Genomic DNA, 24,175 nt, shown 5'->3' on the forward strand with positions numbered 1-24,175 from the left:
TCAAGCCAGGATTGAGCGTGGGATCTGGTGAAAAATACCGAAGGCACTTGCTTGTGAGATTGTTCGTACCGATGAATGTCGGGCAATCCGACATATTTAAACAGGGCTTCGCACACAAAGCAATAAAACCGCGAACAAAGAGCGTTATGCAAGATGCTTTCAACTGTCGCAGAAAAGAAGCAAGAAAAGCTGAATGATTAGAAATTGCGATACAGTGAACGAACAGGCGATAACCAGCAAACCTTACGAGATTGCCTTCCCCAGACAGAATAAACAACCTTATTGCTCCTGCATTTGGGAACAATCAATACCGGTTTCCGACTGCCTTTGATGCTGGTTTCTAAAGAAAGGCTGACTTGTTTTCGATGTTCTCTGTATACGCCGACAAATTTTATACTCAACTGAGCACCGTTGTGAATGTGTTAGTCGGACCTGTTAAACTAGCTGGTATATACAATGTGCCGCGTAAGAATTACTGACGCTGGGACTATCGTGAACGTCCAGCATGAATTAACGCCCAGCACTTTTACCAGATGTCAAATGGTTGTGCCAGAAAAAAAAAGATATGCACGTTAATGTGATAATGCAACATGCGAAGCGCTGAATGAACTGCAATGTATTGCACAGTTTTTTGCAGATAGGGACATCAGCTGCAGTGATGTGGCAAACTGATTGCAAAGACAACCGGCCGCCCAATAGGGTGCGCCCAAGTTGGATCGCGGCTTCTAACAATACTTGCTAACTCATTCGAATCCTAGTACGATGTTTACTATTACACTGTTCCGGTGTTGCCCATGGCTATATGTCGATGATAAAGTAAGCCTTCGAGTACCATTTTTCTTTCGTTTCAAATATTAAAAAATTTAAGAAGCAGGCTTCACCTCATATTGACCATATATGTAATGAAGCACGCTTTACAGTATTCTGGCGAGTACGTGAAATTTACTTTAATCCATGTGATGTTGATAGTTTCCTTGGTGGTTTAGTTAATGTACACTCGTTTACATATGACGTCATTTCAATATTATTCAGTTAGGTTATAAAAGGTAAATACTATCACAAGCAACCTTTCTTCCAGGTTTTTCTCTGGAGAGGAGGCCGACTTGTAGAGATGAAAAGAAAAGCTAGGAAACCGGCCTATGAAAATTTTAAGACGCTATTTAGCAGATTGGCAACAACTACTCGATCGCCGAGAAGAAGGGACAGTGCGTACACGGAGAAAATAATGCAACATCAAAAACAGTGGTTGCAGCTGTAGGAACAACGATAACAACGAGCAAAAAAGAATAAATACAAATAAAATGCCTAAAGAATGGTAAACAGGTCGACTACGGGCACTGGGTCCCAAGCTCCATTTCTCTGATTGGCGGGCCCTTCAAAACGAAAGTGACTTTTCGTGGGTGCCCGCTGGGAGCTCGGCCTTGTAGTAGCGAGAAGTGAAACGAGGGAGAGAAATAAAGAATGAAAAAGAAACAATAAAGCGAACACGGGGAGGGGGGGGGGAGAGAATTCGAAGGAGACGCCAGTGGCGGCACTCGAAGTATCGAACGGCCAAACAATGCTCTCGCGAACTCCCAGAGCAAAATCGAGGGCGAAGAAATACGAAATAGTGAGCACGTAGACCACGATATACGGGAGAAGCTACGGAAGAGATCAGCAACAGAAGATGGCGGAGATGGAGTGCATTGAGAGAAACAACCGAGACGCCGATAGGGCAGTGAGGAAGAAAGCGAGCTACTAAACGTGAGAAAAAAAAAAGGTGTATAGAGAGATGAGCTGGGTTATAAGAATAGAATAGGCGCGGAATCGAGAACCACCGGGTTCAATACGGTGGGGCGCGGTCCATCGTTTTTACTCGTCGCGACCGTCGGGACGCATCTTTAGTAGGGTGGTGGAGGCCGAAGGGTTGTCCACCTCGGGGGACGCGTTATTCACTATTTGCGATACCCGGGGGTTTCGCCGAGCAACGTTCTGTATGCGCCGCTGGCACACTATACTGGCCTGGAGGACGAAGAGGCGATGGCGTCCGCTGCAGATAACAGGGCCACAAAGTCCGGCGAACGCTGGCTGCGCAAGCGCTGCTCCGAAGTCTGTCTGGCCAGGTGCCGATAGAAAAGTCTTAACGTATGCGCACAAGGGAGCCATCGTTTCGAGACCGTTACGGTGTTTTTCTCCGAAATATATTTACGTTTAACCTTCGGAGTGTAAATATGTTACCATAACGAATGGCACCGTATATCGCGTAATCTCGCTAGTTTTTCCTTTGAAGGCATTCCTTTTTTCTTACAGTGCTATAAGATGCGTGAAAAGCTAGCCATTTGAACAGGGAGCACTATACAGCGCTGAACAAGAAGAATGCAGTACCAACTAGCCCCCATTGAATCCTTATTGAGCACTATACAGCACTATTTATATGCCCTTGGGTCTGGTCGAAATTGAATTTAAGAGTCAGAGGTTTCTCTGGTCCCGTTTTACTGCTGGTATTGAAGCCTGAACGAGTAGAGACAGCGACAACCGAAATGTTTTCACTTATAATCCTGTTTGTTCGAGTGCGCCACCCTGTAAGGCCCCAAGCCAACGAGAGATGTCGGTGCCGGGACGAGAGGGCACCACCTCCTCTCGTGGGGCAGCGGAACCGGACCGATTGTCACTCAATCTCGCATCAACAGTGACTGCGTGTGCGACGTAATGTATCCATTGCAGTCATTGCAATGAGGCCAGTCCGAAAGAGGCTTCTGCGTGCACATCGAGCAATCCTATCTTGTTCCCCTCCTCGCTGTATCGCCATCTAGGACCGAAAAGGAAATCGACCTTCTCCCGTTGCGTTTATTCTTTCACGCTCCCCGGTTTATGGTTTCGCACGTAGTACATTTCTCCTGACGGCAGTTGCGGTGGCGTCTAGGCCTGCCCGCCTACAATCACTCGGCTCCCAGAGTAGGTCACTTACGGAGATCCATCGGCGGACCGCACCCCGCTGTGCGCTCGGCATACACCGCTGGCTGGCCACCTGTTCCATTCTATTCTCGATCGTCGTCTCCTCTTTCACCTGCCCTCATCGGGAGGGCAGAAATTGATCGTTTTCCGCGATGTTCTTTACGGCTGCCGACGTCCACAGTTATTGGGGCCTCATTCGTGCTCACGAAAGAAAGCGCCGCCTAAGCAGAAACGTTGCTGCGCAAGCACAAGACGTAACAACTATTACTTGGCGAATGTCTACTCTCACGCAGACAAGAAATGAAAAAAAAAAGGGCCCAGAATTTCGCTGCCGTGACGTCATGCGAGTGGATAGGGCATGCGGTTAGAGAATCGTGAGCGTAGCAAGCTGGCACCACCTTTCCTGCGTCATGAAGGTACCCTTCATGTGTCGAGAAATTGCGGCATTATAAAATAAAAGATACTAATTCAGCATTTCATTCTATTTACATAGCCACGCGTTTTGCGAACGAACTGTGCAAGAAATATCGCAACGACAACCGGTAATACATAACACCTCCTGTATATTGCAACACAAATTTGCGTCTCTCATAATCATATCGTGGTTTTGGGACGTTAAACCCCAGATATTATTAATATTATGCAACACAAATTTTAGCAGTTGGAGCGATAGCTTTATTAAAGGGGACCGATATCTCGCGCATTTGAACAACGATGACGAGAAGCACGCCGTGGGCAGTGGACACGCTGTTCTAAGAAAAAAAAAAAAAAGATCGATCGTTATCTGGGAAGTTTTCAGGCTTAAGAGGTCGACGACCAAAGACAGAATATGCGCCGTCGCAAAATTTAGTTTCCGCGCTTACGACTTTGCTAGCTGAATATAACTTAACTGCTACAGCTTTCTAACTTGTCGTTTTGATAGTGTAATATATGGATTATTAATGCTTCATATGCATTGCGCAACTCGCAATAGCTACAGAAAAAAAAATGGAAGTGTCAAAGTAGAGAGAGAAAGAAAGAGAGCGAGAGAGAAAGATACAAGTGGGAAAGGCAGGGACGTTAAGCGGAATTATCATATCATATCATATTTATTTCAGACAACCAGTATACATAGTTGCCTAGGGGATCGGCGTAAAGGCAAAGAAAGTCTGACAAAGCGCCGATCACCAGCGTCTCTGGCTTCCTACCCAACCCTAAGGGGAAGGGGAAAGAAAGATGGAAGGAGGCGTCAAAGCTTAATTCTAGTGCCATTGCTCTTACAGCGAACGTTGATATGCTTATCCTATATTACTATTTTTCGTCCTACGTTGCAAGAACTGTTGCATTGTAACTTGTTCAAGTCATCCGTTTTGCTCCGCACATATGTGTATTGCATCGACGTCGTGCTTATAGAAAAAATAGAATTTTAATTATTAAACAACATTTTTTTCACAGTAAACTGTTACAGGAGGTATTTTGTCTTTAAACAATGAACTTTTAAAAAAAGGTAACATGCTGGTGGGCTTAGCTATGTTATTCGCTTGTGAAATAAGATAAAAAGTTGTAAACTCAATACACTGGCTTCACGGTCGGGTTATGGTCGGTCCTTTAAAAAAATGAAGTCTAACTCGTTACAACGTGTTCTTGTTAAAAAAAATAAGGGCATCGTTTTAAAATAAGTTGGCAAATAGTGTGCAGTGGGTAACACGATATTACTTAGCAAAGAGAGAAGATGCCGTGCGAGCATACATCATATAAAAATTATTAAAAAAACAGCCTCTCTGCACTTGCGCTGTCAAGTACAGCTAGCACATGTGCCTCAGTGTCGGTTAGCCCCGGTCATGGGTTCTTAAATTAATGCTTTGAGAAAAGCGTGCTTATTAAAAAAAAACAAAAGAAAAGAGGACAAAAAAGCAGCAACCAAGCTGCTCTTTAAAAAAATTTAAAAAGCAGAAAGGAAGCCAAGCGAACCACCCTTTGGAAGTGACTCGCTCGAAATCATCTCGGTGTTTAGAACGTAATGTGTTTACACCGTAGCGTTGACCGGAAGATGTCTCGTTTGTCATTCGCGCCCGAGGAAGCACCTAGGCCGCATGCACGCGCGCGTGGCCCATCAGAGGAATCGCGCAAGTATAATGCGCGGGCACAGGTTGTGCAAAAGGGTGTCTCTCCCACCCAGTGATTCACTTCTCGTTGGCCCCCACTTTGAGAGCACGCAGGAGAAGAGTACACTGTGTGGTCACTCGGGTTTGCTCGCTCGAAGAAGAGGCGGTCGCCATTAGTTATGCCCTCGGTTCGGAGGAGCGCTTTCGCGTACTGGAGTGGACGCGTGTGCAATCCCGACATTCGTTGCAATGTAGACGAGAGCTGTGGTGTGGGTAAATGCGAGCATTCTAAGTGGCGTGAGGGTTTCCTTGCTTGAAACGGACACATAACAGGCAACAATTTGTATGAGAAAGACGCACAGATACGGCGCTGAACTGGATGGAGGAACTGGAACTGATCGTGGTAGCTGTGATGCGCTGTTCAATCTTTCTTAAGTACGAACTAACTCGCCCAAGCATCCGTTTTAACCATTTACATGTTATAGTGACGATGCACGCTCTTTTATGTGTTTCGGACAAAGAGTGTTTAAGAAAAATGAAAGCGTTGACTATTAGGTGCTGAGACAAGTCTCAATGGTTCTTAAATTTGAGATTTTGAGGGGCTTAAGACGACAGATCTTCTTTATTCTTTTATTGATACCTTTCAGCAAGAAAATGTACGCTGGACTCAAAAGGAAAGCGAAGTATTAGGTGAGCACAATGGAGAAGAGAATAAGAATAAAAGAAAGTCAGGGAGGTTAACCAGGGCTGAACCCGGTAAACTACCCTGCACATGGGACGGGAGAGGAGCAAGAGAAGTCACAGAGGAGGAATTACTGCCTCACGGTGTCGCTACCCTGACTAAATCATAGCTCTAGAATGATCGTGTTGAATCTGCGTGCGTTAAAATGGTTCAGGCAGCAGCAACCTATGTGGAAACAGCGATCTTCCGCTCTGTGCGGAGACAACTTCACCCTAACAGGGAGCGTCTCCCCCACAAGCCACCTTGTGTCGCAAAGGTGTTCGGTATTCCGGGACACACGCATACAGAGCCTCGCTCGTTGCGCGCTTGCAGCCGAGTGTTCATAAAATATATGGGCGCGGAGTTGCGAGAGCGCGCTGGCGTGCTTATGCTGGCGTGCGTTCGAAGCGTGTTCGACCGCCCGTGTACTGCATATACCGGCCAGTTTGTGCGAGTGCGTCGGTATACTCTTCAGGCATGCATCTAGAGTGCCCGCCATTCGACGAGCCCCAACGAGCGAGTGCATCAGCGCACGCATGTACAGACACGCGTGTGCGTGAACACGTACCGCTTACATATCGTAAGCACGCACAAATAAAATAGGTGTAGTACAACGGTTGTCAAGGGCTGTTCTTGGGTCCCCGCAGTTGGGCGCCCTTGGTTCGCGGCTGTGTCGCCAGCAAAGTGTAGCCCGAGTCGTGAGCGCGTTAAGCCGCCGTCTCCGGACGACCACGGCGTGTCTGCGAAGCGGGTCGTCATTAATTCGAGCGTCCAAGCTTCCTGGCGTGGACGCTGGCCGTGCGGCTATCGACTGCAGATCTCGAGCTCCGCGCGCACCCGCTAATGCAGCGAGAGGTATGCGCATATTTGCGTCGCTCGAGCACGAGTGGAAGGAAGAAACTTTTTTGGAGCCCAGCTACAGCATCGGCGATGGAAGCTGCGAAGAAAAATGCGCGATGACGCAAGTGTTTGCTCGCGGCTCGCTTTCCAGGTTTAAGCGCCTGAAGCGCGAAGTACACACGCTGGTCATCTCGCGAAGCCCCGGTGTTGCTAAATGTCTGCTACGTGACCCGGATGTTCCGCGGCGCGACGAGCGGGCTTGACAAATAAGCTGACCTTCTTCTTTAGCCGGGGCGTGCTTGAACAGACATGTCACGTTTCTCAATTGCGTTTGTAATGCGCTGACCAAGACAAAGATGCGCACTCGCCGCGGTGGCTCAGTTGAGTTGAGACCGAGGCCGCGGCTTCAAGACCTCATTGCGGCGGCGCTTGCGTTCTGACGCGGCGAAATACAATTATGCCCTGGTAATGTGATTATCGCGGAAAATAAGGATCGTACGGGATAACCATAAATTCGGGGCATCTGCACAGCCGAGATACCTTACGAAAAAACCGAAAGAAAGACTGCACCTGCCCATTTTTAGCCTGCTCTCTGTTCTCTTATATTTAGATTGCGGCGGTGAGATACGGCGGGTATAGAGTGATCCAACTGCTTATGTTTTATACTCAGAAATAACGTTAACCTTCACTTCTCATCAAATAAGCGTTTATCTTGTTATAGCGACTCATTATGTTTCAGTCTTTTCTGATCATGTTGATAACTCTGGCGGTAAGATCGCCATTTTCAGCACTTGTATAAAAAAGCATTTGTTAATCTGATTAGCTCACAACCCCGTGCTGAAAATAGCACGGAAATCTTTCGCCAATCCTGACGCTGGATTCGTTATTACCGACGGCAATAAGCCAATGGCGAAGAACCCTCACGAATACAAAAATAGGTATGTTACGCCTTGCCTTAGAGTAGTAAGAGGTAACTTGAAACATAAGGCCTTATATCGTACAACGAGGGTTCTGACGAACTCATTAAAAAAGAACATGATACAATTGCGGGTATTTAATGCAACGCTCTGGCCATGTTGCTTTTGAATACGCTTGGTGCTCCGCAAGAAAACACATACCAAATTTCATGGAATGCAGAATAACACGAGTGAACAGCGGCTGAAAAATTGAAAGTTCTATGGAACTTTCGGTTTCTTGCAAGGTTAGAGAAAACATTTCTGTCTTGCATTTTCTGAATTCGGTGGTGCGAAAAGAGAACTGTGTATTGCTTGGAAGATGTGCTCGGTTAACAGTCTGAGCGCTCGAAAGTCTGAGAGACGCGCCAAGCAAAGAAAAGGCGAAATAAGTTCTCCCTGACGTGGCCTCGATCACTCAAGGCGCCCTTTGAAGTAAAGCGTTCTTCGCCATTAGCGACATTCGCTTCAACCCCTCGCGCGTGCTCCACTCGGAGTGAGTGAAGTGCTCCCAGCCAGCGCCGCGTCCTTGTTTTCGCCGAATCATGTGCTTTACACAAGGGGACGAACAAAAGAAAACACAGCCAAGAGCAAGCTAGGCGCCGAGCTCAACAGAAGAGCATCGCTTCCACGCATACGTAATGACTCTAACCCACGACCCTGGCACACCGCACTCGGTAGGCGCGTCCGGCAGCCGACACGCTTTTATCAGCCGGCGCTGACCGACTCGCTGCGCGAGCAGGCACAGCTCGAGGGGGCTCCTGCTAACGCAAACACGAGTCACGCTTTTCAAAGGCACCCTATGCAAAAAGGGAAGCCGGGAGACTGCATTGTAGGTAGCGCAATTGCCTAGGCCTTGGCAGTTTGTGCGAGCTGGTTGTTTGTGCGTGCATGCGTGTGCGTGTAGACGCGTATGCGGACTATAATGGTGTGCGTTTCTGTACATCTTCGTTAGTTGTGAAATGTGCACGGGCGCGTTTGCACTTACGCGCGGTCCTCGCAAGATGAACTTTCATTCAGCCGTAGCACCCCTTCACCGTCCACCGCGCCTGTTGGTTTGGCGCTGTTGAAAAGAGATACGCTACATTTGCGGTGCCTCGTCATCCGAGAATAGCTTTTTGCATTCATTCGCCTATTTTTTTCCTTCTATGTTCATCCTTTAGGTCAGTTGTATTTATTTATTTATTTATTTATTTATTTATTTATTTATTTATTTATTTATTTATTTATTTATTTATTTATTTATTTTGCCTTAGGCGCGAAGGAGCGCGGTTAAGAAAGGGGCCCCGTCGCCAATTCCCCGTGGCGTGGCCGAAGCTCTTCTTTGCATTATCGATTAATTTCGTCGTAGCCGCGGTGGCCCCACGTTCGCACATTATCCCGAGAAAGCCCTTCTTCTTACTCTTCTTAAATAACGAAAAAAAAGAGAGAAAAGAACTGAAAGGAAATCATCCGCTGAACTTCTTTCCGCCGCTTTCTCTCGAAGCATACCTTCTTTCTTCCTCGCCTCTTCTTGTCGTGTTACTCTTGGCCCGTTTCCTCAAGCTCGCTTCTTCGCTACGGAGACCGCAGAAGCAAAAGAAAAAGAAAAAGCAACGTGGCGAAGAAATTCAGCGTCGTTTAAAGACTGCATTTCTGTTCTCGCTCGTGCGTACGTTTACCGCTCTTCATTCTTTTTTTCAACGTTGTTCTCTTCTCTTTTCCACCTCATACCTGAGCTCGGGGTCGTCGGTAGGAATCAAGCCTGCAGCCGCCGAGACGACGGGCAGGAACGCAGCTCAAAACCCGGTCTCCTCGGCCGTGCCACCCGTTCGCACGAATGAGCCCCTTCGTGTACCGGTGTGCCCGTTGCAACCTCGCGGAGGAAAATGCCCGCTCGCTGCGGTTTTCTTTGCCTCTTTCGTTGTTTTTCGTGCTGGGCTTCTGTGGCATAGAGTGCGGTGGTTCACTTGCAAGGCGCCGAGACTATGGGTATTAATAATGGACGGGTCGATTACATGCCTGTTCTGTTCTTGTTCCTCGCGTCTCGTGTTCTTATGTATGTCATTATTTTATCTTTTCGCGCTTGGCGCTGCTCCATCACTCGGTCTCCCTAAAACAGTGCAGCGCAGCTGGTGAGGAAGATTACGCCAGCTGTGTAAAGGACGCACATTAGTGCGCGCATTCTCTTGTACACACGTAGGGGTACACTCTTGTCATAAAAGGGCTGTTGAAGAGGGCAGAAACCGTTACCTTTACTATACGTACGTCGTGTGCGTGTGTGTGCGTGTGTGGGCGTGCGTTTGTGTTTGCGTGTGGGGGGCTGGCTGGCTAGCTGGGCGACTGAACATAATGACAAGCGAAACAGTGCGATGACGAGCAGTCCGAATATCGCTATTGCGTTCAAGTCTTACTACTGGCTAGTCAATAGCTTTGTCTGAAGCCTGTTGTGTCCCACACGCGGCTCAGAGTTGTGTAATCACGCAAAATTTTGCATGCGGCAGAAAATTACATCCATCGTTCACAGTGTTTCGTATTGTGTTGCCTGAAAAGTCTTGGGCACACATGCTCAATCACTAAAAGAAGAAGAGCCAACGCAATAGCAACAAAACGTGGTAAAGACATCAGCTAACACAAGAGATAGCACACCGATATCTAACAGGTCATGGTTTTCATTTCTCATGTGCAAGCTAGATGCCACAGTTTCCCGCCGCAGGAAGCTCAGTGTCTTCGCGAATATCCATGGTATCTGGGCTTTGCATTGCTGTCACAGGTTGGTAGTGTCTGTGAGCAGCATCAGCTGCCCTTATTTTTTTTTTTTAATTTCTGAAGATGCACAAGAAAACTGCGCATGTTACGATAAAAAATATAGCGATATAATATATAACCTCCCTGCCTTTCTTTTACGCCTCTTTCTCAGCTTAAGGATATGCGAATTTTTACACTTTTTAATTCAAGCAATACAAATCTCGACGTCAACTTACAGAAATAGCACTGATAGAGAAACGTGGCATGTGCGATCACTAAACGAGTACGTAACGCATTCGTGATTAACTAAAGCCTACCGAGGCCAACCAAAACAACTGCTTAACCAAAGGCTTCCCACTGAAAACGTCCATAAAATACCGGCTAAATAACAGAGGTCACGTTAATAGCCAATTATTCTGTCTATCGTTAGCTGAAAAGCAAGTAACTGAACACTGACTCAAATACCACATGACGCTTCGGAGCGCGCATGGGTTAGCCAAAGATACGAGTATATTTATAAATAGTGTCTTGAGTTATCTTCGGTGCTAGAAACGTTATACAAAAACATTCCTGCCATGCCTTCCTTTGGCATGCAAATATCGATTTCAGCAATTAAAAGTGTTAAAAGGATCATAAATTATGCTTGGGTCACAAGATAAACCAAATCTACTAAAAGCCTAAGCGCAAAGCTTTGGCTGAGAGTTTAATTAATAAAGCTACAATGAACGCCTTGAAAAATATCGCGGTGAAGATGTGCAGTACCTTGCATGCTTGTAAACAAGGCGTTCCGTGATGGAATTTACCTTGTAATTTCCTTAAAAGAAATGATAATAATAATTGTAGGGGTTTTACGCCCCAAAACCACGATATTATTATGAGGTAAGCCGTAGTGGAGGGCACCGGATATTTTGACCATCTGGTGTTATTTAACGTGCACCTAAATCTATGTACACGGGCCTCTATAGCATTGCTCCTCCATCAAAATGCGACCGCTGAGGCCAGGATTCGATCCCGCGACCTTCGGGATAGCGGTCGAGGACGATATCCACTAGACTACCGTGGCGGGTAAAAGAAAGAAATGAGCACATATACTGCTATTACTTTGAGAATTACTAGTGACTGGTTTCTTTGTGAACCATGTTCTTGCTTGCACATGGGGCGTTCCGATGCCTGCAAGGAAAAAACAGTTATCTCAATTCGACGTCTTGCCTATGTAGCCAAAGCGATACTGCACGCAAATAAAGAGGACAGTTCGCATACGTCGACTCGGCACGCAGCATTCCGCCGCGGCACGCCGTTCTTTCTTTTCAATAGCCTGGTCGTTAACGTTCCGTGTCGTGATGTTCGCTCATGCACGCTTTCTCTTCTCCGTTTTTGCCACTCTAGAAGACGGCACAGAAAAAAAGAAAAGCTTCAATGCGCGTTATGAATCAAAAGTGCGGGGCTCTATCACTTTTCATTTAAAAAACCGCGAAGTTCTCGAGAGAAATGAGACGTGCGCTTGCCTCTTTTGCTTGCAGCATGTATGTTCTACCCGCGCGCCACCATCTTTGGGTTCGATGGTGGCGTAGCCGTGGGGTTTCGATAAGCAGTCTTTGAGAATGGAGACGCTCGTCTTTGGTGCAGAGTTAACGAGCACCGGCAACGACAGGGGCTCGTGCTTTTTTCCTCCACGTTGTTCATTTATTTTTTTTCCTGTAACTTACATACCTGTCGCATGCTAGCGTGTAGCTTTATGCTAAACGATTGACATAGTCAAGATTACAGAGCCCGCTGCTCAGACGAAGACACTTCCTTTCCCGTGAAGCTATCGGAAGAGCGCAGCGACTTTAATCAAATTTTGACGCTCTTGAGAAGCCACTGGTGGTTACATGCGGGCAATGTAGTCTATTTTGTAACTAGCCTCGTAGCCATTTTTAATCTTATTTTCAGCAAAGGGCTCGATTTTAAACGTACGAAGCACCGCATGATATCTTTTTTAACCATGCAAAGCGCAGCTTATCATTCTTGTTATGTGCCGACTGTAATACCTCAGAATTTTGAATAATGCGAACGCAACGCACAGTTCATGAAACATTACAGACACGCTCGTATGAGCTTTCCGTGTTTCATGCTTCAGGCAACTCATAAATAATTTATTATTTACTATGCTGAACTGGATTTTGTAGCGATAAGACTTTAGTGTTTTAACACGAAAGTGTTTTATGCCGGGGTCCACCTAGAACATCCGTCACGGATATGACGTTGATAAAATAGACGCCAACGGGTGAGAAAGACAATAACCAAGAAAAAAGATACCCCGCTGGGAATCGAACCCACGACGTTGCTCTACCGACAAAGCTAACTCGGGAGATGCTAGACACGGCGCGAACGCGCCTTATATCTTTCACACATTCTCTTTCGCGGCGGGCGGAGCGGGGCGGAGCGGGGCGGTGCCGCCCTCTGTGAGATGTGAAAAGAAGTAATGCTTCACGATCGACACTTACTAGCGCTTACTCCGAGATTGCACGCGATATCGGAGGTCATGGTTAAAGCGTCTCGATACCGAGAGGTAGAGTGGCCGCGCTGGCGTCACCGAGGCACCCTTGACGCAGTTACGTTCTTTGCCTTTGGCTTCGTGTTAGCGTGCGTCGGCTCATCGGAGTAGTGCAGCTTCCACGTGCACCAACGGGATTTCTCCGCCGCCGACTGCTTCAATGGCGCGAGCACCGACTAACAAAACTGCTGCAATATGCGTTGCAGAAAGGACGCTATTTCGACGGGTGAATGTCGTGCCTTGGTGGAGCGAGAGCAGCGCCTGAGAGATAGAGGCCAGCGGGACGCACGCGTTTGCGGCTCAGGCTACGAACCTCTACCTCCCGTGTTGCCGAAGCGCAGTGTGTGTTATGTATGCATGAGCACAGGCGTCGGCTACCCATTACTAGAAAGCGCACACCATGCCGTTTCTCTCCTTAATTGACGACGCTTTGAAGAAGTGCATACCGGGTACCAGTGTTGATTATGAGCTTGTTGATATCATCCTTATGCGGGATTCACGATTCGCTGTGTCTAAATATCTGTTCACAACGTCAGCTACCACAACGGTTTAATCATGATCATGGGCGTTAGTCGTCGCGATAGAGACATGCTGTCACCATGGGTGCATCTACGTCAAACGGTGCTATAGCTGCCAAACACGAATAGGCATTGTACAGGCTCTCATATATCACTACACAATAAGCACTACTTCTGTGAAGACACGCTTCACTTTCGTGTTATACCGATTCTTATGACGGAGGGATCAGCCATGTCTTTTTGTATCGGTGTGCTCACAGAGGCAAGAAATAAAGGTTAACACGCTTGAGTTCTCTTTCGCGAGTACTCGGATTTGGGTTTCGCGGTAATAAGCTAAATATGCATAGAAGAAACGTTTGTTCAGTTGGAGTAATGGCGGCTGCTTTCTTTTTAATGCGTAAGCGTGGCAGGAGAGCAATAGTATAAGGAGAATGAAACGTAACAAGTTGCGTATGCAGCATGAATGAAGGAAAGAAAAAAATGGTCAAGTGCCCATTGTTCTTCTGGCAAGGAACATGGAAGCGGGAGTTGAGTAAAGTGTCTGAAAAGAATTGTTCCACAGTAGTAGTGAGCGCCATGCGCGGCGAATGTGCACCGCGTTATTAAGTATTTCATAACGCGAAGTCCCAGCTATTTCGAGAGCTAGCAACGTGCGACAAATGTATTCTTTTCGAGGTGACGCGCTTCGTACGCCTCTCTCTGGAAATCTCGCTCCTTTTTTTTTCTCAACAAACTTGCGCTTCTGAAAAAGAGGGAAAAAAGTCCGCTTTTCAAGTTCAGTAGCCTCGGGGTATACCTTTCTTTCGTCACTACTGTTGCTACTAATATATATTTTTTGTTCTCGGGTGATTCATCACTCTTGTGCAAGCCGCTTTATGAAACGTTCCAATCCTTCGGAGCTTGGAGACATAAATGACAGCATGCGCGCGACACCTGTCACCCAGTTTTCGTCGCTTTCAAAGCCGTACTACGAGCACAAAAAAAGAGAGAGAAAAAAAGCAGTGCTTGTGTTCGCTGAGGCACAATCTATCACTGCTGAGTGACGCTATATCATTTACAGCATCGCCGTCTTTTGCTCGTACCTATTTTTTTGTCGTCTGTCGGCATTTTTATAACGATGGCGCGTTCTTACAGTATTGTTCAGGGCGGCCTGTCTTGGGGCTACCAGGTTTAAATTTCTGACAGTCACAATTGTTGCATGAGTCTGCGATTGATAAATGATTCATGCGTCTCGTATTAGTTGTCATGTTCACCCGCTTCCTCTCGAAACATGGGAATTTCGTCGACTAGATTTGAGAGCTAGCCATTTTGTGGATGATTGGAACTTAAGAATTTTCTATTTCAAACGGAGAAAAATTCTACGGGGTCTCATACGCCATCGTTAAGAAGCTTTGGAAGCGGACGCCACTAGGCTCGGTTCAGCGTCCTCCTCAGAGCTGTGCTTTCCATTATACCGACATCTCCATCTAATGACCGTGTGCATACGCGTAGCTTCTTCCTGTCGTCGTCGCGTGACTGATTTTGCCGTTTGCGTTGACGGCTTCAATTGACTGAGTGCTATTGTTAAAGCAGACTTTCTCAAAACTGTGCTTGTATTTGCGCAGGATGACGAAAAAATTGTTTTTTATTTACTTGTAGAAGCTAGCCACTTTACAAGTGTTTTATTTTTTGCGTCTTTTGTTTATTTAACCCCTTAAGCAGTTCATATTTTTCCTATGCTCTCTCTCTTCCTGGAATCTCGAATGTGTTCGTTGAGTTCAATATATGTCCCACAGGTGAATGTTTAGAGTCACTCCGACATATAAGTGAAAACATACAGTAACCATTGCTCAGAACATACGCGAACTTATGACTTCGGACACAATGCCGCATTTGCTAACAGTAAGAGACACTAAGTGGTAATTGGAGCCACAAATATTTCACTAGAACGATACCGATAGGCGACGTCTCAAGCATGTCGGACGAACACTTGTTTACAAAACGTACGCGACGGAAGTTTCTTCCATGAAGTTTTGTCCGAAGGAAAAGGAGGGTTGCATAAGCATGGCTTGCAAAGTTACCGCCTTATTCGTGTGTCCCCCACATAATTCCTAAAACAGCAGGGCCCGTTCTGACAAAAACATTTACGGAAGAATTGCATGATAAATTGTAGTTAGTGCTGATGACGGATATAATATTAGCGAAAGTTTCGGGCCAGTCGGAAGAAGCAGTTAGGAGTGATATGCTTTGCGGACGTGAATGACTCGGGAGGAAATAAGCCATCTCGTTAAAAAAAAAAAAGAAAAGGGTGCACGCATTTGTGCTTTTCCGTTGTCCGCCGTAACTTGCTCGTTTCTGAAAAAAAGGCCTGTCTTTAGAATGTATACGAAGGTGTGCTTATAATTACCCAAGCAGACTCGTATTGTGCAGAAAGTCCGACAGGGAGCGCTAGAAATGTTAATGAAGTCCATTGTTCTAGGTCGTGAAAGCGTCCTGGGCGAAGGCTGGTCGCGCGGAGGTGGCGAAGAAGGGCTCGATGAAGTCCGGGACAAAATCACAGCAAGTAGTGCGTAGAATTCACGTTTTCGATAGTATGTTATGATTGTACTGCTATTACAGAGCACAGTTACTTACCGGCAATACCCCCCCCCCCCCCCCACCACCACCACTCACCCTTGCACGCCTCTCGTCATATCAGGTAGACACCAGCAGTCGGCCAACGTAAAATCGAAGTGAACGCGGTAGGATTTATAGCGCTCACCGTTGACTACTTCGTCCTTCGCTACCATCCACTCCCTTGCTCTTTTCTGCACACCTCACGATGCATGTTTAGTAGGTGCGGCTTAACTAGAGGCAGAGTGCACAAAGAACATCGCACAGTGTACAAGTGCCCGAACGCTTTTGGTATGAACGCACGGACAGCTTGCAATGCGCACGAGACGTTATGGGGCCCGTTGTTTTCATATTTAATCATTCGGGTGAAACTAGAACGCGATAGAAGTGCGACACCATGCCGCGTTGCCAACCACATGTTTGAAGAATGGCGTTGCAACTCGCCGGTGGTATTTGTTGCACCAATGCAGCTGTAGCTATTTACGAAAGCGAGCCACCAGAGTAATAGAAAAACAGGTAGAGAAGGACCATCGCAGACTCATTAGGTCAAGTTCTCGCTGTCGGCCGTGCGGAAAGAAAAAAATTGCCCTCCGTGCTCTGCATACGTAACCGATGTTCGCTGTACCCGTAGATTACCGCGGTTGCTCTTACTGCCGAGGCAAGGGGGTGACGATCAGACACGCGCCAACCGTGCAGAGACACGGTCGAGTGCGCACAGACGCGTAACAATAGCAGAAAGCGAAAATGCCCGCGCAAGGGCACGCAACTTTATTCCCCCGCCCTTTCTTACGGCGGTTCTCTTTTTTCCTTTCTCGTATATACCTATACACCGACAGCAACGGGCCCGGGCTCGATCCTCAGGTGATGAAAAATCGATGCCTCGTCGCCGGGCTGTGCGCGTGCCAAGGAAGGGAGCAAGCAGGCCCACCGCACCGGCGTTATTCTTATCCCGAGACCGCCAACACCGCCGCCGCTGTCGATGCAGCCGGCGGCGCATTCCTTTGTGCCCCTCCTTTTCCCCCGCGAGATTCTCGTTCTCTCAGTCTGCTTCTTGCTGCAGGCGCGGTCGCAATTTGGCCGCGACGCGTATGTTTCCGGCAGCCCAAGATGAACGCCGCCTCTTTCCCGCCACGGAAGGGTGTTCTTCCCTACGCAAGGGCAAATCTGGCTCTTGCTTCCCCACGGCTCTGACACGCACGTTCTTTTCGAAGCTGTACGGGAGGGAGGTCGAGGAAGCTGGATCGACGACCATAGCGGTACACAGTGCATCGGAATTCTGGATAGCCATTTATTCCTCTTTTGTTTTCGGCCATTTTGTGGGATGATGCTCAGACTAATTATTTGATTGCTCTCATCGCTCAGCTGCGCGTAGCTAGTGAACGATGGTAATGCAATCGCAGATGGAACGTCAGTGATAGATTTCGTGCCGAAATGACTAACGTTTTGCTGGCCGTGAGATTCGAAAGCCTGCGACCTAAATATGTACGCTTTATTTCTAGGAAGAGAGAGAGAAGGAATACAGGAAAGGCAGCTAGGTTAACTAGACTACGTTCAGTTTTCTACCCTACACAAGGAGAGGGGGAATAAGAGGGTAAAAGAGAGCGGAAGTTAGTTGCGTCAAGGAGCTGGTGCCTCTACAGCAGACAGTTGAAACACAGCCGTTAGGAGCCATCAGATCAAAACAAGGCTTTCGATGTGGTGAAATGGTAGAGGCCCGTGTACTGTGCGATGTCAGTGCACGTTAAAGAACACCAGATGGTCGAAATTTCCAGAGTCCTCCACTACGGCGTCCCTCATAATAATACGTGGTTTTGGGGATGTAAAACCCCAACAATTATTATTCTGTGTATAACTTCCGGACGTCAATAATTATTCATAAACATCCCTTTCGCATCATCTAAACTAAGCAGCAGTTTACGTAAAGAAAGCACGCGGATAAACAAAAATGCTCTATTGAGGTATACATCAAAGCCACGCGATATAAACGTTAATCGCGAATGCAAGCGCTCGTTTGCGAACGGCAAACAGAGGTGGCCCGCACGTCGCCAACAGGAGTGCACAGATTCCCGAGCACAAATCACTCCACTGAGTTGCGCGCCGCGAAATGTATAAATTATATATGTAAATCAAGAAAGCAACTCCAACACTTGGACGCAGAGTGGGCTCAGTGGCTGACGTGACTAGCCATTGCAGGGGCCCAGTATGTAATGGGGAGATTAGTGGGCCTCGCCGCAGGCACTGTGAGCTTATCGGCGCGGAAAAACCCGGACCAAACAGAGAGCGCTAACGAAAACTCCTCTGGCGAGTGACCTATAGGAGAAAGATGTTGCTTGCGTGTGATTGCTGGCGAAAGCGGCGCATCAGCATTCTCGCGCGCGGTCCGGTCAACTCGCCTCGGGTTTCTTTTTGGACATAAGCCCGAGAAAGGCTCTGAGATCAGGTGACACACCGATGTTGCTTCTGCACCGTTAGCATTGCTCGGGCACACCTGCCACCGCAAGTTCCGTTTTTCCTTGTACAACGTTTTGCAGCCTTCTGTCCCTACCAGTGGCAAGCAGTCTTTTCGTCCACTTTAATTCTTTACATTTATATCATACTTGCCACACTACAGTTCAATACTACAAATAATGCCCCTATACTTTCATTACCTTCATTGTCTATTGGTTTTATTAGGTTCTACCAACAAAGAAAACGAGCCCTTGATCAATTCCCATTCCTTTGCGCAGTGTTTAGTGCTTTTTGTCCGCTTCACAACGTCTAGAGCGAGCTTCTCCTCCCAGCTGTACACTGACGAGAATCAACGCTGTTCTAAGAAGGGAACGCCTCTCTGCGATGGCGTTGTGCTTCGATGGTGCAGAAAGCGACGAGTGCATTACTGTTTTACCTCACGCCTACAAATCCTTGCGACCATTTACACATTTCTTCCGTATACATTTAACGTGTTCTGAGTTTTTCTCGATCTGTTCCCTCCTTTCGCTTCTCTGTTTCCTTGCACCATTGCCGGGTAACAAACCAAACGTGCGTCTGAAATAGATCCTTTATTCTTCTATTGCGTAAGATTAGCATCGTTGCGCCTATACCTGACCGAATCATTGGAATGGCGTTGAATACTTAATTATTGCTACGCGTGATACCTGGCATGGAAAGTGTTCTTGCAATGTGCTTAAACGCCAACAGTGCTCGTACGACTAATAAGGTTGCAACGGGGGCTAGTTGGCACGGCTTCATCGTGTAATGCGCTGCCAGGAATGACAAGGACCGAAGAACACGAAAGACAACACAGGGTGCTGCGCATCACCCTGCGTTGTCTTTCATTTTCTTCGCATTCTTGGCAGCGCATTACAAGATGAAGCTTGTACGGCATTGCCAAAGATGCGCATGTACACAGAAAGAAACATTCCGTAACGTTATCTTCTACCTCTGCCATGATTAAGGAGTGGTATTCTGACAGAGTCCACCATGTGGACTGCCCATCGCATCATGTCAAGATTCGCTGGACTTCGAGATCCTCTGGAAGGGCACCAGTCGAGGCCGCCGGCTCCGTCTCCTATCTGATCAACGCACGCTCAAACAGACAGTCGACGAATGAATAAAATTAAATGTAGAGGTTCCGTCACAATATAAAAAAAAAGTTCAAGGACGCTTTGTTTTTCCGCTTGAAAAGTTCTCAAACTTGAAAGCACCAAGAGCGGAATAGCGTATAACACGAGTAGAAAGAACGGCGTTGATGCTGCGAGCCGGCTCGTTCACGCGACCACCACCTGCGAATTCCGAAATCCACGCCTGCGTCTCATGCTGCAGAGATCACGCGATACATCGCTTTCAAAACATTCATAGTTGCTATTTCAGTACTGTTTCGCCGAGAAGAGAAACAGAAAAAAAAGATGCAAGTAAACGTATACGTCATTTCTGACTGATGAAAGTGCCAGACACTGCCACGTGGTCGTGATGTCGACGAAGACAGCAGTCGGCGTTTGCAGGATGAAACTGTTTATTTTGGCCAAACTTGTGGCCGGAAAATGAGAACTAGAACTACAGCAATACACGCTGTACAAAGATAGCGGCGAACAGGGCGTCGTCCGTCGATCAACTGACAAGCGGTCAAGCGCGTCGGCTTTTATACAGGCGCTATCGAACTTTCCAGCAATATCGCTGGTGGCGGCGTTATCTGTAGACAAAGCTGGAACATTCGCGTGCGGGGCGCAATCTTAACAGAACGATCTACTACAGACGCGAAGCTCCTCGAACACTGCTTCGCGGACAGCGTCGAGCGTTGATAACCGCCCCTGCCGGTCAAACCGAATACATCAAAACAAGACAAGAAGTGGCGTGGTATTGCCCCCCTCTGAAAAGCATCGTCCCGATGCTTGTGAAAGAACATAGAAGAGAGAAAAAAAAACAAGTGCATACAGAAATAAATTACAATAACAAAGGAAAAGAAATTCAGTCCTCAGGTTCGCTAACGCGCAAAAAACGGCTTAAGGCGCACGACATGGACGACTTCAGGTCGTGCGCGGCGTCGCTGGGAGTTCGTAATGCCGTCCGGGATCACCTCGTAGTCAAGAGCGCCGAGGCGTCGAAGAACCTTGTATGGCCCGAAGTATCGCCGAAGGAGTTTTTCGCTAAGCCCACGTCGGCGTATCGGCGTCCAGACCCAAACACGGTCGTCGGGCTGGTATTCCGCGAAGCGTCGTCGAAGATTGTAGCGACGGCTGTCGGTGTGCTGCTGGGTCTTGATGCGCAGGCGGGCGAGCTGTCGAGCTTCTTCGGCACGTTGTAAGTAAGCGGCGGCATCGAGGTTTTCTTCGTCGGTGACGTTGGGTAGCATGGCGTCGAGCGTCGTCGCCGGGCTCCTTCCGTAGACCAACTTGTACGGCGTCATCTGCGTCGTTTCTTGGACGGCCGTGTTGTATGCAAAGGTCACATACGGAAGGATGGCATCCCACGTCTTGTGTTCGACGTCGACATACATGGCCAACATGTCGGCGATGGTCTTGTTTAGCCGCTCGGTGAGGCCATTTGTCTGTGGGTGGTACGCTGTGGTCCGGCGGTGGCTTGTTTGGCTGTATCTCAGTATTGCCTGAGTTAGGTCAGCAGTAAACGCCGTACCTCTGTCGGTGATGAGGACTTCTGGGGCGCCATGACACAGGACGATGTTCTCAACGAAGAACTTCGCTACCTCGGCGGCACTGCCTCTGGGCAGGGCCTTGTCTCGGCGTAGCGGTGAGGTAGTCGGTAGCTACGACGATCCATTTGTTTCCGGTATTGGACGTCGGGAACGACCCCAGTAATTCCTTCCCGATTTGCTGGAACGGCCGTCGAGGTGACTAGATAGGCTGCAGAAGTCCGGCTGGCCTAGTGGGCGGTGTCTTGCGTCGCTGACAGTCCCAGCAGGTCTTTACGTAATGAGTGACGTCGGCGGAAAGGCGCGGCCAGTAGTACTTCTCCTGTATTCTTGCTAGCGTGCGAGAAACACCCAGGTGTCCAGCCATCGGGTCGTCGTGCAGAGCCTGGAGGACCTCTGGCCGCAATGTCGAGGGTACCACGAGAAGGCAATCGGCTCGAAGTGGTGAGTTCTTTAGGAGAACACCGTTGCGCAAGAAAAACGACGTCAGTCCCCGCGTGAATACCTTCGGAACAACGGGTGGTCCTGCCCTCGAGGTTGTAGCGAGAGGGAGACGTGAAGGCGGCCGAAGTGACCGTGCCGAAATCTCGCCACTTTTATTCGAAGGCCCTGGTACAAGTAGAGCGGCAGCGGCTGCCGGTGTCCAGCTTCCAGGAGCGTGAGCTCGTTCTAAACTGCTCGCGCCTCGAGCGCTAGGCATGAGCTGCGCGAGATACGCGACGCGGTGGTTGGAAAATGACGATGATGATGAATGGCGATGATGATGACGCTACAGATTACTCCCTCCCGCAGAAATGAAGCCGAAATGAATAAAAAACGATGGGAGCGTATATACAATAATGTTCATGGCGCGAAACGATAGGGTCCGTGGGCAGTCCAGGTCATTAACGTGAAAGTAGCCATCGGAAATCACGAGGTCTCTGGCGGGCGACTCTGCGAGCAGCGCAGCGGACGAGGTTCGCGACGAAGGGACGCTGTTGGAAGGAGCGAGCGACACCGATAACGTGGAAAGCGGTAGTGGGCCGAGAAATTCCGCTGTGCAGGCCCAATGAAATTGGAACACACGCAAGCTCTTGTGATGCTGGCGGTTCGTGCGCACGCTAGGGTAAAGGTGACTTAAAGACAGAGTGGAGCGTAGGCGTGGTACATCTTGGCCAGCTGATTTAGACGTTCGTCGGTGCGAACTTCGCCTGGGTGGCGGGCGACGCAGTTGGCGTGGCGACGGTAGCACATTATTGGCGGCGGCTGCTCCATAGTCTGCCGTGTAGATTGCAGATGAGCCGCGAGTCGTGCGCTGCAGATCGACGTGGCGGGACTAATCTCGGTGTGAGGAGCCGTGTTGGAGAGACTGGACGACGGTGCAGCTGTAGTCGCAGAATGAAGTTGTTTAGTAGGTGCAGGAGAGCGCGTGTGCGGGGCGGCAGGCGGGGTTGTCTGCCTGCGTGGCCGGTAGGGCATATGCGGTCTGGTCTACCTGTGGCGAGCCAGGTGGGTGGTCCTCGGGATTTCTGTCATCGTCGCAGCGTCACGCACGTTCGGCCGCAGCTGGTTAGGGGCCTGAACTTCTGCTGCGGGAGACGTCGAGGACGATGGTAGCTCCTGCTGGCAAGATGCGCACAGTGTCGAGGTCGAAAAGGGCGGGTTCGTTGGACATCGCTGACGATGCCTCCGCAATGGGGGGTCGTACAGCGGGATTCATGATGTCCGTGTCTATGGCAGGCTCCAGGGCGTGCGGCGAGGTAGCCGTCGTGGAGCCTGACGTGTCAGAAGTGTCGTGGGCCGTGGAGGTCGGGGAAGACGTGCAGATGGCCGGCAAGTCTGAAGGACCGTGGGCCGAGGCTGTCGAAAGACAGAGCTCTCAGTGGAGTGGTCGATGGCAGCAGGCACTTCCTGTACCTCGTCGGGCGGGTGGTCGGGCGCAGGAATCGATGCGCTGGTGGCCTGACGTGAGGTCGGAGAAGTCGTAGCCGGGGAAGGTAGGTCGTGGTCATGGGAGGGCTGCGGGCCGGGTGGTACCGCTCGCGTTGACGGAGGGGAAACCTGAAACTCACGGGTCCCCGGTAGCGGGCGGTACGTCTCGCCGTAGCGGGCCAGCACCGCAGCGCAGAGGTCGTCGTAGGGCTGCGGGCTGGATGTCGTTGCGGCAGCAAGATGGTGTAGCTCAACCGGCAGCGCTTGCAGCAGTACGGCGTGCATCATCGGCTGTGCCGTGATGCCATTCAGTGCGAGAATGGCATCGAGCTGCATAAACCACGCTCGGGGGTAGGCCGGGTGGAACGGCTTCACAGGCGGGCAGAGTGATGGCAACATGGCAGCGCCGCTCGTCGAAGGGCGTGGTTGTCCGGGTCACCAATTGTAGCGAGAGGGAGACGTGAAGGCGGCCGAAGTGACCGTGCCGAAATCTCGCCCACTTTTATTCGAAGGCCCTGGTACAAGTAGAGCGGCAGCGACTGCCGGCGTCAGCTTCCAGGAGCGTGAGCTCGTTCTAAACTGCTCGCGCCTCGAGCGCTAGGCATGAGCTGCGCGAGATACGCGACGCGGTGGTTGGAAAATGCGATGATGATGAATGGCGATGATGATGACGCTACAAGGTATTCCACAAGGCCCCTGATATCTGGATCCGTTCGCTGTCGTTCGGCGAAGTCGTCGGCACTTATGATTCCCAAGAAGGAGTCGTCCTCCCTGTCGTCCTGCGGCGGTGGGTCGACGGGGGCGCGAGACAGGCAGTCAGCGTCGGAGTGTTTTCTTCCGGACTTGTAAACGACGGTAATTTCGAATTCTTGAAGTCGTAGGCTCCACCGTGCGAGGCGACCTGAAGGGTCCTTCAAGTTAGCTAGCCAACCACAATGCGTGGTGGTCGCTCACAACTTTGAAGGGCCTGCCGTAGAGGTAGGGCGAAACTTGGATGCAGCCCAGATGATCGCTAGGCACTCCTTTTCTGTTGTGGAATAGTTCGTTTCTTCTGCCTTTGATAGCGACCGGCTAACATAACTGATGACCCTTTCCTGCCCGTCAGTCTTCTGCACAAGGACGGCGCCGAGTCCTACGCTGCTTGCGTCGGTGTGAATTTCAGTATCGGCGTATTCGTCGAAATAGGCTAGTATCGGAGGCATTTGAAGGCGTCGTTTAAGTTCTTGAAATGCTT

General features: G+C 49.1%; 1 protein-coding gene across 4 annotated transcripts in view; it reads left to right on the top strand.

Annotated features, from left to right (window-relative positions):
• The window catches only part of LOC119386236 (ras-specific guanine nucleotide-releasing factor 2), a 403,649-nt gene that overhangs the window by 66,319 nt on the left and 313,155 nt on the right, over positions 1 to 24,175 (top strand). For 3 of the 4 annotated variants that reach the window (XM_049413775.1, XM_049413776.1, XM_037653567.2), the window contains exon 2: positions 15,772 to 15,858. The exons of the other annotated variant lie outside the window; for it this stretch is intronic. In XM_049413775.1, coding sequence (XP_049269732.1) covers positions 15,772 to 15,858 — 87 coding nt within the window. The remainder of the gene's footprint in view (positions 1 to 15,771; positions 15,859 to 24,175) is intronic. 4 annotated transcript variants of the gene reach the window in all.

This window comes from Rhipicephalus sanguineus, chromosome 3 (assembly GCF_013339695.2).
Source record: "Rhipicephalus sanguineus isolate Rsan-2018 chromosome 3, BIME_Rsan_1.4, whole genome shotgun sequence".
NCBI classification, from domain to species: Eukaryota; Metazoa; Arthropoda; class Arachnida; order Ixodida; family Ixodidae; genus Rhipicephalus; species Rhipicephalus sanguineus.